This window comes from Symphalangus syndactylus, chromosome 5 (genome assembly GCF_028878055.3).
Source record: "Symphalangus syndactylus isolate Jambi chromosome 5, NHGRI_mSymSyn1-v2.1_pri, whole genome shotgun sequence".
NCBI lineage: Eukaryota > Metazoa > Chordata > Mammalia > Primates > Hylobatidae > Symphalangus > Symphalangus syndactylus.
The window spans coordinates 147612659-147628211 of NC_072427.2; the positions used below are offsets into that span (position 1 = coordinate 147612659).

Here is a 15553-nt window from a genome sequence, read left to right on the forward strand (position 1 = left end):
GGAGAAGTGGCAAATTCCATTAGATCTTAAGGTTCAACAATAATTATCTTTGGCTGAATCCTCTGCCCTCCAGGCCCACTGGGGTGGCATTGTCACCACCACAGCTGTAAGTAGCAGACTGTTAAAACTTTTTGTGGATGCTGCACTCCTCAGGCACTGGATGGAGGCAGCCTGGCCTATTGAAACTGAGGAGATGGTCCCATCCTCTGAAACTGAGGACAAAACAGCCTTTCCCCTGGGCCTATAGTGGGAGTGACAGCACTGATGACCTCTGAATCACCTTCAAGGTCATTTATCCCTTTCCTTGAAGGATAAAGCATGTTCACAGCTGAATATCTCTATTATTTCATCCTACAGAATCTCAGAAGTCAGAAAGGTTTCCATGATTTATTTCAACCCATCTCTATTCTCTTTGGTCCAAACTGGCAGGGTCTCTGCTGATATAATCCCATCTCTATTCATGGCTCCTGCTAAGGTGGATGAAAAAAGTCATGGTTAATTTCTCTACGGAATGATTGAGGCGCCACACCATTGATGTTCTCTCCAGAACACATTTTATCATTTTTTTGCTATATAAATAAGCCGAGAATTTTCCAAATCTTCAATTTCTGGATTGCTTTTGTTTTTGTTTTTTGCTTAACAATGCTGTCAATTTATCTTACCCCTCTAGCCTTTTACCGTGAGCAATTAGGAAAACCTAGGCTGTGCTTTTAACACTTTGCTTATATATCTTCCTTTTTAAAAATCCAAAGTTGTAATTTACAAGTCCTACACTTTACAAAACACTAAGACACAATTCAGACAAGTTCTTTGCCACTTTAAAACAAAAATCATCTTTTCTGCAGTTTCCAATAACGTGTTCCTCACTTCCATGGAAGATTCATCAGAATTGCTTTTAGCATTCATATTTTTATTAACAGTCCCTTCAAGGCAATTTAGGCTTTCTCAGGCACGCACCTGAAAACTTTTCTAGCCTCTATTCACTACCCAGTTCCAAAGGCACTTCCACATTTTTAGGTTATCTGTTACAGAAGCATCCCACTTCTCAATACCAACATCTTCATTTGTCTGCTTGGATCAACATAACAAAGTACTGTAGACTGAGTCACTTAAAAATGACAGAAATTTATTTTTCACAGTTTTGGAGGCTAGAAGTTCATTATCAAGGTACTGGGAAATTTGGTTTCTAGTGAGGGCTCTCTTACTGGCTTTTAGACATCCACTTTTTGTCTGTGTCCTCATATGGCCCTTCTTCTGCACATTTGTGGAAAGAGAGAGAACAAGCTCTGGTGTCCCTTCTTCTAAGGACATCAATCCTATTGGGTTAGGGCCTCACCCTTATAATCTCATGTAAGCTTAATTACCTCCTTAAAGGCCCTGTCTTGAAACATAGTCACACTGGGGGGTTATTGCTTTAATCTATAAATTTTGAGGAGACACAATTCAGTCCATGGAATAGCAGTGGCCAGGGGAGCAGATCCTTCCTCAGTCAAGCTTCCAGGCGAGACCACAGCCCCACTTTACAATGTGATTATGGCCTTGTGTGAGATCTTGAAGCAGAATATCCAGCTATTTCCCCAAAGAGATAGTTATCACATCCCTTAGGCTTTTTTATCGTAAAGGCAAGAAAGGGACTCATTTAGATTAGAACCTGCTACGAAATATTTGAGAGTGAGAGAACTTGGGTGTCTAAAAATGGGAGAAACTCAAAACAGTAGCAAAGACATTGTGGAGACATATATTCTATCAAAGAATAGCAATAATCAGGTTTTCATTGTTTTCTATTTTCAGTTTCCACTTCTGTGAGATCATTTTATCATCAGTTAGTTTGCTATGGATTCTGTTTCATGAAAGCGTTTCCGGTCATACTGTATTTTAAAAATTTCAGGAAATTTCTCTCAGCATGACTGAGAAATAATATACTAAAACAAGTTTCAGCATCCTCTTTTTGTGTCTTCTGTTCTTCCATCATGTGACCTATCCTGGTTAGTGAATTACATTTCCCCAAAGACATTTCATCTCAAGCTTTCCAAGAAAAAATTCTCCCTGTTTTCCTTCTGATTTCTTCTGACTTTGGGCATCTACCTCAGTTCTGAGAAGTAAGAAAGAGACTATATTTTGAGAAAGCCACTTTATCATTTCAGAGGCACATCTCGCTCGTATCTAGCAAGCTCCGAAGTTTAATTGGACTTCAAAATACATTTGGCATTAATTGGAGCAGAATTTTATTTAGCCTCTGTTATATAAAGGCTTGTCAGGTATCTAAGTTGAAAAGGGACAAGAAAAAATAAAGTTCTTGAATTTATCAATGGAGATTTATAAGGACTTATTTATCTATAGTATTTAGATATTTTATATCTCATTTTAATTTCTGTATATATTAGCTTCTTTTTTACTAATAGGCCTACTCGACATGGAAGTATAGTACGAAAAATCCTGGCAAACACTCTGATGGGCTCACTTGGGTCATTGGCTTTTCCTTGAACTTGTCACTGTAATCGGGGAGACATGAGCCTGTGAAAAGATGTAATCTACCATTCTTAACATATCAAGGAAGGGAAAAAGCAATTTTCCCAAAGAAGCAGAGCAGGACATACAGGCCCATCCGAACACAGAACAATCACTATGAGCTCAGAAGCCACTCATGGTTTTCTGCCTAATGGTTGAAATCATTTAAATGAATGTTTTCCAAACTCATTTGATGACTAAGCTTTATTTTCTTTTACATAATCATTAACAATAAAAAACTAATTTTAAAGGACTCCATTTTGTTAAACATTTTTATAGACATGAAATTTTTTCAAATATGTTTATCTATGCTCATGTTTCATCAGCAAAGCTTTCGTAGACTAGCTAGTTTTCAGCAATGTAACCTCTTCTGATCCTTTTAGCATAACTGGTTGAAATATGTATGCTAAAGCAAACAAACCTGATGATGTATTTTATCTTTTAGATAAATATCTATAAAACTATGCTTACAAGATCACATTTATAGACCAAAATTTTTTAATGTGAAACATGAGTCTTTTTGAAAATTTAGAGTGGCAATTTACAGTTCCCTTTATTCTGTGAGACTTTCCAGGCATATTATTTAACTTCCTTTGTTTTCCATATCCTAACGTGATAAGGAAGTAGCAAAGAAAAAACAACCTCAGCTTTTATAATGACTTCCCCTTTGGAGAACTATGAACTCAATTTTACAGTATTTCCAAATAGCAGATCTGTTTTCACCTCTTGAGTACACTTCTGAGACTATATATAAGAGGACCCAGGAGTTAAATCAGGACTCAGGAAGAGATAGTCCCATAATGATGCTGCCTCAAAACTCGTGGCATGTTGGTAAGGGTTTGCTTTTATTTTGCTCTGCCATTTGGGAGATGGTGGGTATAGTAAGAATATGTGTAACAACAGACAGATATAAATATTATGTATTAAGGTAAAAAGAAAACAGGACATGAGAAATATAAAAAAATTGGAAGTTTTGTGGAACTTAGAGTAGCAGCAATATTGGAGGCAAAATTGAAATCCAAGAAAGGAGGAAAACATTAATAAAGTAAACAGAAAATGTATTATAAAGACTGGAGATTAGAAGTCACACAAGGATATGAAGTTGTGGACTAATAGAAAGAAGGGATAAATTAGAAACTTATTGTTATCAAGTGCCAGGTACTACAGTAAATGCTTTAGGTCATTTCAATTTAATTCACACATGTAACCTGTTTTATAGATATTATTGTCTCCATTGGTAGATGGAAAATGAAGACTTATAAGGACTAACTGACTTATGTAAGGTCATATAGTAGAATCTAAAGTGTAATTTAAATTCAAGACCAGCTAAATCTGAGCGCTTGATCTTTCTGCTATAAATTTTAATGAAGCAAATAAATAAGAAGACATTATGATAAAAAACAAAGAACAAGTCTTTGATGAACCCTAAAGAGTAAGAACTAAGAAAGGAATATATGGCTAAGAAGTATTTCAGAGCACATCTGAAATTAATAGTAACCTTTCAACTTGCACTTCGTAGACATTTCATGGAAATAAAGAATCACGAAGGGAGGTTTTTGCTGTATTTGGGACTTATAACTCCTAAATAGGATTGAGGCTTTTGAAAATGCAGTGCTACTTCTGTTGGCACTGTGTCTCTGTGCCATTCCTCAGTGCAATTACTACAAGTCAACTTAATATTTTGTAACTATTTTGCTTATGACTAAAGACCAGCACATTTCTAGAAAACCAGCAGAAGTTCTGATATTTTTCAAAGCCTCCTTTTTGAAAAAGGCTTTCTACAGTTTGAGGAGCTTGGCTGCCTTCTGTCTAGCAAGGCTCATCTTAATGAATTACAGTTCTTCGTAATTCATGTGTGTTACTTAAAAGATAATATTATTTAACTTTCAATATGCTGTCTGCCATGTATGTAATTAGAAAAGGAATGGGAAAGATGAAGGTCTTGAATTGGTGAGATGGTATTAGATATATAGAGGGTCACAAGTTCTGGCAATTATACTTTAATAGTTCTCCTTCTCAAGACTTTCCTACTGCACTATTTGTTCACGTTCATCAGATCTTGATTGTGTTGGTGTCAGAGCTTACTAACTATTCTTTTTTCTTTATAGTTCATCTTTAGCTCTAACCATTCTTACAAATGGGCACTCAGTTTCCTGGAAGGATTTAGGCAGAGGAAATGGCTTCCTAGGATAATCCTACACATGAGGTTTGATGGAACTAAATATTCTTATTAGGAATAAAAGAAATAAGAGAAAAAAGAAGACCAACTTAAAGTGTTTTGGACAAGATGGAAAAGAAGGAAATTGGCACACTAATTGCCCATTCCACACTTATTTCTCCCTGTTTGGTTCTATAGGGAGGGTTTTCTCTTGATTTGGGTACATTTTCCAAGAATGATGGATGTGACTGATGATAATTGTAATAATAACGTCTCCTCTATGGTTATTACTGACTGTTGCCAAACTCACTTGGGATTACTTCTCTTAGAGAAGTGCCCGGGATCCATTTTAGTTTCAAAGCATCATTTGAAAAACTAAAGATGTCCACCAAAGCAGGTTGCACCTTCTGTCTCTGCTTTTGCGTAGCCCAAGCAACATGGGCCTTTCCCCGATGGGTACTGTTCCTTCTGTCCTCTTAGGGTTTTTGTTTTTTGTTGTCTGGGATTACACATGCTCAATTTAACTCTGACTTCATCTTTTCCATAAGATACTAATGAAAATACTATTTAAGATAGTTCTCTAACAATTACAGCTGTTACATACCCCTCAAGTAAACAGGATGATAAATATTATTTTTAAGTATTTCTTATACATTTATTTACCCCTATGAATTAATCATCCCACCTGCCTTTAAAATAATCTTTCTATAATGTAAATTTTATTTATTATACCATGATTAAATTCTTTATAGTCTCCAAATAACTCTCAGAATAAATTCTCAACTCCTTCGCCTGTGTATTGCTCCTGCCTATCTCAATTCATTCTTTCCCCACACATGTAGCATAAACTTTATTAGATGCACAACTGAGCATGACTGAAAAGATAGGGAGAAGTGAGGAAGTGACAAGATTCTGTAGGAATAATAAAACAGTGACCCTGAAGAAAAGTGGATAGCTTTGGTAAATAATCATGAGCTCAATCAGCAGTTATTATAGTGACCACCAAATGTTGATTTGCTTGTACATTCCAGTCACAAGCCACTGAGTGGAATGCAGGCAAGAACTCTTATTCATTCCTCTATTCCCATCATGAAGCACAAGATCTGGTACATATGTCATACTCAGTAAAGGAGCAAATGAATGAACAAAGTAGGGGGATAATGTTAGGAGGAAAAACAATAGTAAAACTGAGGAGAGGGTTAGTCAAAGAGTTGAGAAGTAAAAATTACTCAATAACCCAAAATGGTAATCAATTACCCCAAACAGCCACAAAATATATTTGGACATAGAATGCAATTTTTCAGTGAATCACGTGCTAAAATATCTGCCCTGTTACAAATCATTTAGTGCCTTTCCATCACAAATAGGAGCTAGTCCTGTGCATTTTCCTGGGAAAAGGACTTTCTTGTGCGGTATCCTTGACAGGTGGAAGAATAATTCATCTTACTCCTTCTATTTTATTTTGGGTTTAAGTCCTTGAGGTCATCTAACATTTCTTAGAAAGACATGAAATTCTACCCTGCTATATTTTGTTTCTCCAGATTTTGGAAGATGCTGCTGTCATCAGAACCTTTTCTCTGCTGTGGTAACTTGCATCCTGCTCCTGAATTCCTGCTTTCTCATCAGCAGTTTTAGTGAGTTCTGATGGATGATAACTTTTGGGCTTACAATCCTCTATCCTACCTTTCCCCTACTCACTACCCTAAATGCATATTTTGAGGGAAATAGAACATGTAAAAATAATGTTGGACCTTCAATAGCTATACCCTGTAAATAAAGGTGTCCAAATTATTTTTATGCATTTCATATTAAATTTTTCGTTGACATTTTTCTTTTTCAGATAAAGATAATTTCCAAATTCGGCCGGGCACTGTGGCTCAGGCCTGTAATCTCAGCACTTTGGGAGGCCAAGGCAGGAAGATCACCTGAGGTCAGGAGTTCGAGACCAGCCTGGCCAACATAGTGAAACCACATCTGTATTAAAAATACAAAAATTAGCCAGGTGTGGTGGTGTGCACCTGTAACCCCAGCAACTTGGGGGGCTGAAGTGGGAGAATTGCTTGGACCCAGGAGGTGGAGGTTGTAGTGAGCCGAGATCATGCCCCTACACTCCAGCCTGGGTGACAGAGCAAGACTCCATCTCAGAAAAAAAGAAAAAAGATAAAGATAGTTTCCAAACATAAAATGTCTTATTGAAAAAATATGGATATTGTATTTTTGCAAATAGAAAAATAGGTTAATAAAAGCTTACAAGATACAGAAATCAAAGAATTAAATACAATTTAAAATATATATGTGTTATATACCGTGGAATACTATGCAGCCATGAAAAAGGATGAGTTCATGTCCTTTGTAGGGACATGGATGAAGCTGGAAACCATCATTCTGAGCAAACTATCACAAGGACAGAAAACCAAACACCCCATATTCTCACTCATAGGTGGGAACTGAACAATGAGATCACTTGGACACAGGGTGGGGAACATCACACATCAGGGCCTGTCATGGGGTGGGGGGAGCGGGGAGGGATAGCATTAGGAGAAATACCTAATGTAAATGACAAGTTAATGGGTGCAGCACACCAACACAGCACATGTATACATATGTAACAAACCTGCACGTTGTGCACATGTACCCTAGAACTTAAAGTATAATAAAAATAATAATAATAAAAAATAAAGGCCGGGCGCGGTGGCTCACGCTTGTGATCCCAGCACTTTGGGAGGCCGAGGCAGGCGGATCACGAGGTCAGGAGATCGAGACCACGGTGAAACCCTGTCTCTACTAAAAGTATAAAAAAAAATTAGCCGGGCGTGGTGGCGGGCGCCTGTAGTCCCAGCTACTCGGAGAGGCTGAGGCAGAAGAATGGCGTGGACCCAGGAGGCGGAGCTTGCAGTGAGCCGAGATCGCACCACTGCACTCCAGCCTGGGCGACAGAGCGAGACTCCGTCTCAAAAAAAATAAAATAAAATAAAATAAAAATAAAAATAAAAAAATTAAAAAAAATAAAAAATAAAATAAATAAAAATATATATTTGTTAATATATTAACATCCAGAGAAAAACACTATTGTTTAAAATACCAATTTGTGGCATTTTTTATAATAATGTTTTAAGAAAATTTTGCATTATATTTTATATATTGGTTATTACCTATATAGTTCTTTAACATTTTTATTTTATCACTTATCCCTTATGATACCTTGTTTTATTGGCTGTGTAGTTTTCCATCATTTGGATATACCCAAATAGATTTTAATAAGACCTTATGAGTGATTATTGAAGTTATTTAATTGCTTTGTATTTCAATAATTTTTCAAATATATTACATTTCATAGATCTGACACAGAAATTGTCATTTTTAAGGTTTTCCATTATTTTCTATATTTTTCATTAGTGCCAAATTTGTAGTTTAAATAAAATTTTATTGTTGTTAAAGTAGATTCTTTTTTTTTTAAAGAGACAGAGTTTCACTCTGTCAGCCAGGCTGGAGTGCAGCTACAGATGTGTGCCACTATACCCAGCTAATTAAAAAATTTTTTGTACAAATAGGGTCTCACTATGTTGTCCAGGCCTATCTGGAACTCCTGGCCTCAAGCAGTCCTCCCACCTCTGCCTTTCAAAGTGTTGAAATTACAGACATGAGCCATGGCGTCTGGGCTAAATTAACATTTTAAATGCTGTTGAGATTTAATCATGGTATTCAAATGATTATTTTAACTGAATGCTTACTTTATTTGTGCAATTTTCTTATTTCTGTTTAATCATAGATAATATTACTATATCTTTATATACTCCAAAATAGTATTGGTTCTTGTCCAGTTACAAATATTTTTGATTAATGTGTTTGCTTTTTAAAATGCTTTAAATTTCTGGCTGTTTAATGTTGTATTTGATTAGACAAAAATGGCCATTTTATAACATATATGCAAATCATTAAGCATAATGTAATGGCACACATAAATCCATCCCTCAACCAGGAAACTGGATTTTTATCAATCACTTTTTTCTACATATGTTTTCCTCTTCTCTTCCACCTACCTTCCAACCCCACCAGAGATAATGTCTATCCTGAATTGTGCATTTCTCACTACCTTACTTTTTAATAATACAATACTTTCTAATAATATGATAGATATAGATGCAGAAATAATGTATTGTTTAGTTTTGCTTATTTTAAGCTTTATAACATATCAAACTGCATTTAGTGTTCTGGGACTTGCTTTTATCTTTCAATATTATATTTCTAAGCTTCATCTCTGCTGTTGCAATGGCTATAATTATTTCAGTTTTCATTAAGTAAAATATATTATCTTGTATAAATAAATATTCCCAATGAATGTATCTATTATCCTGTCAATAGTTATTTGGATTTTTCATTACTATTGTCAAACGTTCTGCTATAAATATGTCTCTGGTGCAGATTCATGGGAGTTTACTAGGGTCTATAGGTAGGAGTAGAATTACCAGGTTCTGGGATGTGCATGTTTTCAACTTTACCAGATAGGATGAATTCCACCAGCAATGTGTATATATTTTCAATGACTCATATCCTTACTCATATTTTAAATATTCAGAGTTCTAAATGTTTGCCAATCAAGAGAGTATAAAGCTGTATCTTTTTATCTTAATTTTCAATTTCCTAAAGACTATTAAGTTTAGGCATTTCTCCATGTATTTAATGGTCATGCCTTTTGTTTTCTTCTGTGAAATATCTGTTCAAGTCATTTGCCCATTTTGCTTATTTTTCTAAATATATATATTTAAAAAATATAATCTAGATACTAGTCCATAGTTATAATATATGTTGCTAATATATTCTTCACATTTGTGTCTTCTCACTTTTTATATAGTGTATTTTGAAGAATAGAAGTTCTTAATTTATCAAGTTTTCTTTAATAATTTTTATCACACTTTGGTAGAAATTTGGTATGTCTAAAAATTAGTAGAAATTCTAATGTACACGTTGAAAAAAACACCTTAATCAGTATATTGAAAAAATAGAAATGGCAAATATCAATCATATTAGAATATATATTCGTGTGTGTGTGTGTGTGTGTATCAACTATATTTTTAAGAGCTTTCATTAGACTTAAGAGTTATATGATATGGGCACAGGCATTAGAATGTCCCTCACACACATTTCAACTAAAAAGAAAAATGTATGTATAGAAAGAAATAGGAAACAGTAGCAGCACTAGGAACTGAGAAATATAAGGAAACCAAAATTTCTAGTTATTCTCATGAGTATAGTATAGGCAAGACCACACTGAATGAAGACTTATGGTTAACTCACAATCCACTTTCAGAAAGGATATTGTTATCTCTTGTGAAAAATGTATTCTCACTGAGCCATTGTGTACAGAAACTCAGAACTGGGAAGCCTTTTCTATTGTATTCTCTCTCCCTGTTTCTCTCTCTCTCTCTGTCTCTCTCTCTCTCTTTCTGTCTCTTCCTTTCTCCTTCTCTTTCTTTCTCTTTTTTCATCTTTTTCTTCCTCCTTATTGCTTCTCTTTGTCCCTTTGGCTCACTTGCTCTTTTTACTAACACACCCTCTCATCATCATCATATGCACAGAATTCACCATAAAGTTTTACGCTGAAAAGTCATGGTTGCTTTAAAATTTTCTCCCTTCACATTGGTTTCCCATTTAAATTTTTACTGTCTTTTCCTCAAAATTTTGGCTTACAAGTAGATTTGGGTTAATATTAACTTCACTTGTTTTAAGTTGATTTTTTCACCTAGGATTTTTTAAAATCCATTTTACTTATTTCAAATTTTTAAGATGGGAATATGAGTAGTCAATGGTCATCTGAAGGACTGACCTTTTCTGAAGCGGTTGTCTACCTGTGATCCACATAGCTGTTGATTAGAGAAGGTGGAATAACATATTACAATCACGGATGACTAGGTCTTCTCCTCCTGCAAGGCCTATTGTAGAATGTATTTAAAACATCTGAGGATATAAATACTCAAAAGTATTTAATGCTGTAGATTTTATTGAGTAGAAAATTATTATGTCAACCTTACAAGACGTTTTCAATTATTAAGTATATAAAACATCTTCAAAAATGTGAGGTGGAATCCTCAGATACAGATTATTTTGAAACTGACTAGCCAAGGGACTTTCTTTCATTCTGCCTGCAAAACAGCCAACCTTACCTTTTCTATGGTTTATATTGGTGGGAATTGCATAGAAAGGAAAAATTTCTTTCCCTTCTTTTTATTTTCACATTACAATGCAAAGCAAAACTATGCTGCAACGTGGTCTCTAGTTCTCTATCATGAAAAATTAAAGCTTCTCACTTCAAATTTTCTCATTTTTATTTTCTTTCTAAGTTCTAATAACAACATTTAAGCTAAATGATCATCATCCATCTCACCTACTTATATTATTTCTGCCTTCTAATCTTTGCCATCTCTAATGTGTGTTTCTGTCTTTCTTGCAGATGGAACAGATTTGGAGTTGAGGCTGGTCAACGGAGACGGTCCCTGTTCTGGGACAGTGGAGGTGAAATTCCAGGGACAGTGGGGAACTGTGTGTGATGACGGGTGGAACACTACTGCCTCAATTGTCGTGTGCAAACAGCTTGGATGTCCATTTTCTTTCGCCATGTTTCGTTTTGGACAAGCTGTGACTAGACATGGAAAAATTTGGCTTGATGACGTTTCCTGTTATGGAAATGAGTCAGCTCTCTGGGAATGTCAACACCGGGAATGGGGAACCCATAACTGTTATCATGGAGAAGATGTTGGTGTGAACTGTTATGGTAAGAGTCTAACTAGAGTAGGAAGGCAAGGTAAGACCTACCCTCAGGAATCATCTGCTGGAAGGTAGGGGTTTCTATTTTGACTTTAATAGTGTCCCTCTGGGAGGTGTAGAAAATATTTTATATATTCTACCCTTCTCTTATTTCCAAAGTAATGTCTAATTGCTTTTCTTTTTATAACTATAACTGAGTTTAGAAAGAAATGGAGAGAGAGAGAGAGAGAGAATGCATTACAGTTACCAATGTAATATCTTTATCATAACTATAATTGAGTTTAGAAAGAAATGAAGAAGGTTGGGAGCAGGGATAGCTTTGATTTAAGTGCCTTTTTTCATGTACCAGGTACACTAACAGAACAAATATTTTCTGAAAAATGAGGTATAAAATTAAAGCAAAATGATAAAGAATATCATGTTAATGATTGATTTTTTCACCTAGGATTGTTTTTCGTTTGTGTATTTGTGTTTAGAAAAAAGCTTCACATACCCCTCCTATAAGTATTTTCAGTTATTTTTTTTATTTTTGGTAACTTCATTCATAACAGGGCTATCTTCTACGTATCCTTTTGATTTTATTTCAGGCTCAAAGTTGAATCAGTTTTCCTATGTCTGCTTGTCTTTCTCGTAGGTGAAGCCAATCTGGGTTTGAGGCTAGTGGATGGAAACAACTCCTGTTCAGGGAGAGTGGAGGTGAAATTCCAAGAAAGGTGGGGGACTATATGTGATGATGGGTGGAACTTGAATACTGCTGCCGTGGTGTGCAGGCAACTAGGATGTCCATCTTCTTTTATTTCTTCTGGAGTTGTTAATAGCCCTGCTGTATTGAGCCCCATTTGGCTGGATGACATTTCATGCCAGGGGAATGAGTTGGCACTCTGGAATTGCAGACATCGTGGATGGGGAAATCATGACTGCAGTCACAATGAGGATGTCACATTAACTTGTTATGGTAAGAACCCGAGACATCATGTAGAAGAAAGGAACAATTTGTATAGAAACAGTATGTATGGAAATAAAAAGGTCATTCTCTGGAGAAGAATTTTCTCTGGTTATAACAAATTTTTGTTACCCCTGAAATCACTCCATTCTGGAGTTTTCCTAAACACTCTTCCTAAAACTGCTCTTCCTAACAAATCTAAAGCACATTTTGAATTTTAATATTTCTGATCACTCAGCAGTATTCCATAGGCCGATCAAATCTTTTTTCTAAAAATCCTTTTCAAATAACTTCTTGACACAATATCATATTTTTCCCTTCTTTCTCTGAGGTCACTCATTCTTAGTCTAGTTTCCCCACTTTACTAATTCTTTCCAGCTACCAAACTTAGATTTCATCAGGACTAAGTCCCTAATCTCTCGCTATACTCTTCCCTTAGCAATTTACTTTCCTAGCTTCAACTAAAATTCCACACCAGACACCTCCTAAGAGCTCTAGATACATATATCCGTGTGCCTACGAAGGGTCCAAAATGTGCCTGAACCTTAACGTTTCCAAAAGTAAGCTTATTATCCTTGTTTACTCATCATCTAATCTTCCTAAGCTTGGTAAATAGCATTACTATCCACTTGATTGTTCAAGTCAGAAATCTAAGGGATCACTTATTTTTTATACTTTAAGTTCTAGGGTACATGTGCACAACGTGCAGGTTTGTTACATAGGTATACATATGCCATGTTGGTTTGCTGCACCCATCAAGTCATCATTTGCATTAGGTATTTCTCCTAATGCTATCCCTCCCCCAGCCCCCCACCCCCCGACGGGACCCAGTGTGTGATATTCCCCGCCCTGTGTCTATGCGTTCTCGTTGTTCAGCTAGGGGATCAATTTTAAGTCCTTCATTTCTCTGTTAGCACACTGCATTCATTACATCACCAGATGGAAATGATTATACTACTTAAATAGTTTTAGATGTGGCTTTTTTTTGCGGGGGGTGGGGGACGGAGTCTCATTCTGTCGCCCAGGCTTTTGCCCAGGCTGGAGTGCAGTGGCGTTATCTCGACTCACTACAACCCCCGCCTCCTGGGTTCAAGCTATTCTCCTGCTTCAGCCTCCCGAATATCTGGGACTACAGGCACCCGCGACCACGCCCGGCTAAAGTATTTTTAGTAGAGGCAGTGTTTCACCATATTGGCCAGGCTGATCTCGATCTCCTCACCTTGTGATATGCCCGCCTCAGCCTCCCAAAGTGCTGAGATTACGGCCATGAGCCACCGCACCCGGCTGAAGAATGTGGCTTCTTTTCACCATTTTCATTACTATCAATGTAAACCAAGCAACAATCACTCACCACCTTTAAGAAGTCACTACGGAAAGCAACGACTTCTCCCCAGTGGCCTCTCTGCAGTCATTACGAACACCTTCAAATCCATTCTCCACACTGCAGCTGAAGTGATGTTTTTTGAAGCACATTTAGTTGATCTTAAAGTCATATAGGAAATTTCTTATTATCTACAGGATGTTGCTACTCTCTCCTCTTTTCTGCTTGATCTCTGCTGTGTTCTTTCATGTACGTGATATTTTCCATCCCACCTCAGAACACTGAGACATTCTGTTCCTCTAGGTAGAAAAGCACTCTTCCTCCTTCATTTCTCTTAGCTAAATTTGGTTATCCATTAACATCATCTTAAAGAGCATTTCCTCAGGGAAGCCTTCCCCAAATATAAACATGTCCTATTCATATGTTATGACGGCGCTCTGTCCTAATTCTTCATGTGTTAATGACATTTTAGTTATTTAATTTCTCACCTTCTCTCAAATATGCTAATACCAGAGGGATGGGAATTATTTTAAATTTATTTATTCCTAACAATTGGCATAGTTTTGGCAATTTTAGGTGATCTATACATGTTTACTTTTTAACTGGTTAATTTATTAGAAACTCGGGGAGGTGAAGAGGCATAGAAAATATGATAAATCTTTGTTCTTAGTCTTAAAATCCAATTCCTCCCTATCATTTTTTTATGTTTGGAATTTCAGGACGATGCAAAGTTCTTTAATTTCTAGGTGATCTGTCTCCTACTGGCTGACAGAGTTCTTACAACAAGTGAATAATAATCTGAAACAACTTAAAGTCTTGGAGTAGTTCAAAGTCAGGAAGAGTGCTTAGAACATTCTGTAAAGGCTTCTAATTTCTTCTATTTTTTCTTCTACAAACATCTACAGGTTTGTAAACTCCAATAAATGTTTTGAAATAAAGATACAAATTAGTATCAGATTATTTAACAGGATGACTCACTTAACGTAAGTCTTTAGAATTGGCTTTACTGAAATCTGAGGTGTTAAAAGCAGTTTTTCAACAAACAGTATTTCAAAGGGAGAAACCCAATTCTCCTGAAGTAAGAAAGGACTTGGTGGCCTCCAAGGGTAGAGAAAACACTGGAGTAGCTGCAACTTAATGAGGAAGGTTGAGTGATAGTTGATGAAGCTGAGGGCTCGTACTCAGAGACTGGGGAGTTATGGCAAGAGTTTTAGACTTTATTTTAATAGCCAAGGGTATTCTTTGAAGGGTTTTATGCAGATAATTACCATGATAAAATTTGATTATTAAAATATCATGTGGACTAACTGAATGAAGAATAGCTTTTGAGAGCCAAGGTTGGATGCAGAGACAGAAGTTAAGAAGACCCTGAAGGAGGTCAGGTAAGACACAATAGTGGTTTGACTAGGGCTAAAATAGTTAAGATAGAGATAAGTGGATGGATTGGAGTTATATTTACACAGCAGCTTTGATAGTACCAAGAGAAGTGAAAAAAGAGGTGAGAAAGAAAGAAGGGTAAGAATTTTTCCCAAATTTCTTATGTGTACAGCCTTGTAGCTAGTAGTATCATTTAAAAGAAAGATGCTAAGAGTGTTAGAACATTTTTGCGGTACTTGGAAGATATGTAGGTGGATATTCCCACTGGAAATTCTCAGAAGAAATGTCTGAATTAGAGATGTAAATTTAGTACCAGCATATCAGTAGTGCTTGAGGCCTTTGCAATTGATAAAATCTTGGGAGATTTTAGAGGAATCTGGACAGATATGTTTTTGTGGTTTATAAATTTTCTATAAAGACAAATCCAAGGAAATTCATAAAACATTTTTGATAATTTCCAGTAATGCCTACTGAGGTGGACATT

At 36.1% G+C, this 15553-nt stretch overlaps 1 protein-coding gene across 3 annotated transcripts in view; it reads left to right on the forward strand.

Annotated features, from left to right (window-relative positions):
* Nucleotides 1-3282: 3282 nt before the first annotated feature.
* The window catches only part of CD163L1 (CD163 molecule like 1), an 87332-nt gene continuing 75061 nt past the window's right edge, over nucleotides 3283-15553 (forward strand). Inside the window, exons 1-4 of one of the 3 annotated variants that reach the window (XM_055280795.2) lie at nucleotides 3283-3339; nucleotides 6208-6300; nucleotides 11115-11465; nucleotides 12063-12383. In XM_055280795.2, the coding sequence (XP_055136770.2) occupies nucleotides 3309-3339; nucleotides 6208-6300; nucleotides 11115-11465; nucleotides 12063-12383 (796 nt within the window). In that variant the 5' untranslated portion in view covers nucleotides 3283-3308. The remainder of the gene's footprint in view (nucleotides 3340-6207; nucleotides 6301-11114; nucleotides 11466-12062; nucleotides 12384-15553) is intronic. The other 2 variants (XM_055280796.2, XM_063640807.1) reach the window with 2 other exon arrangements.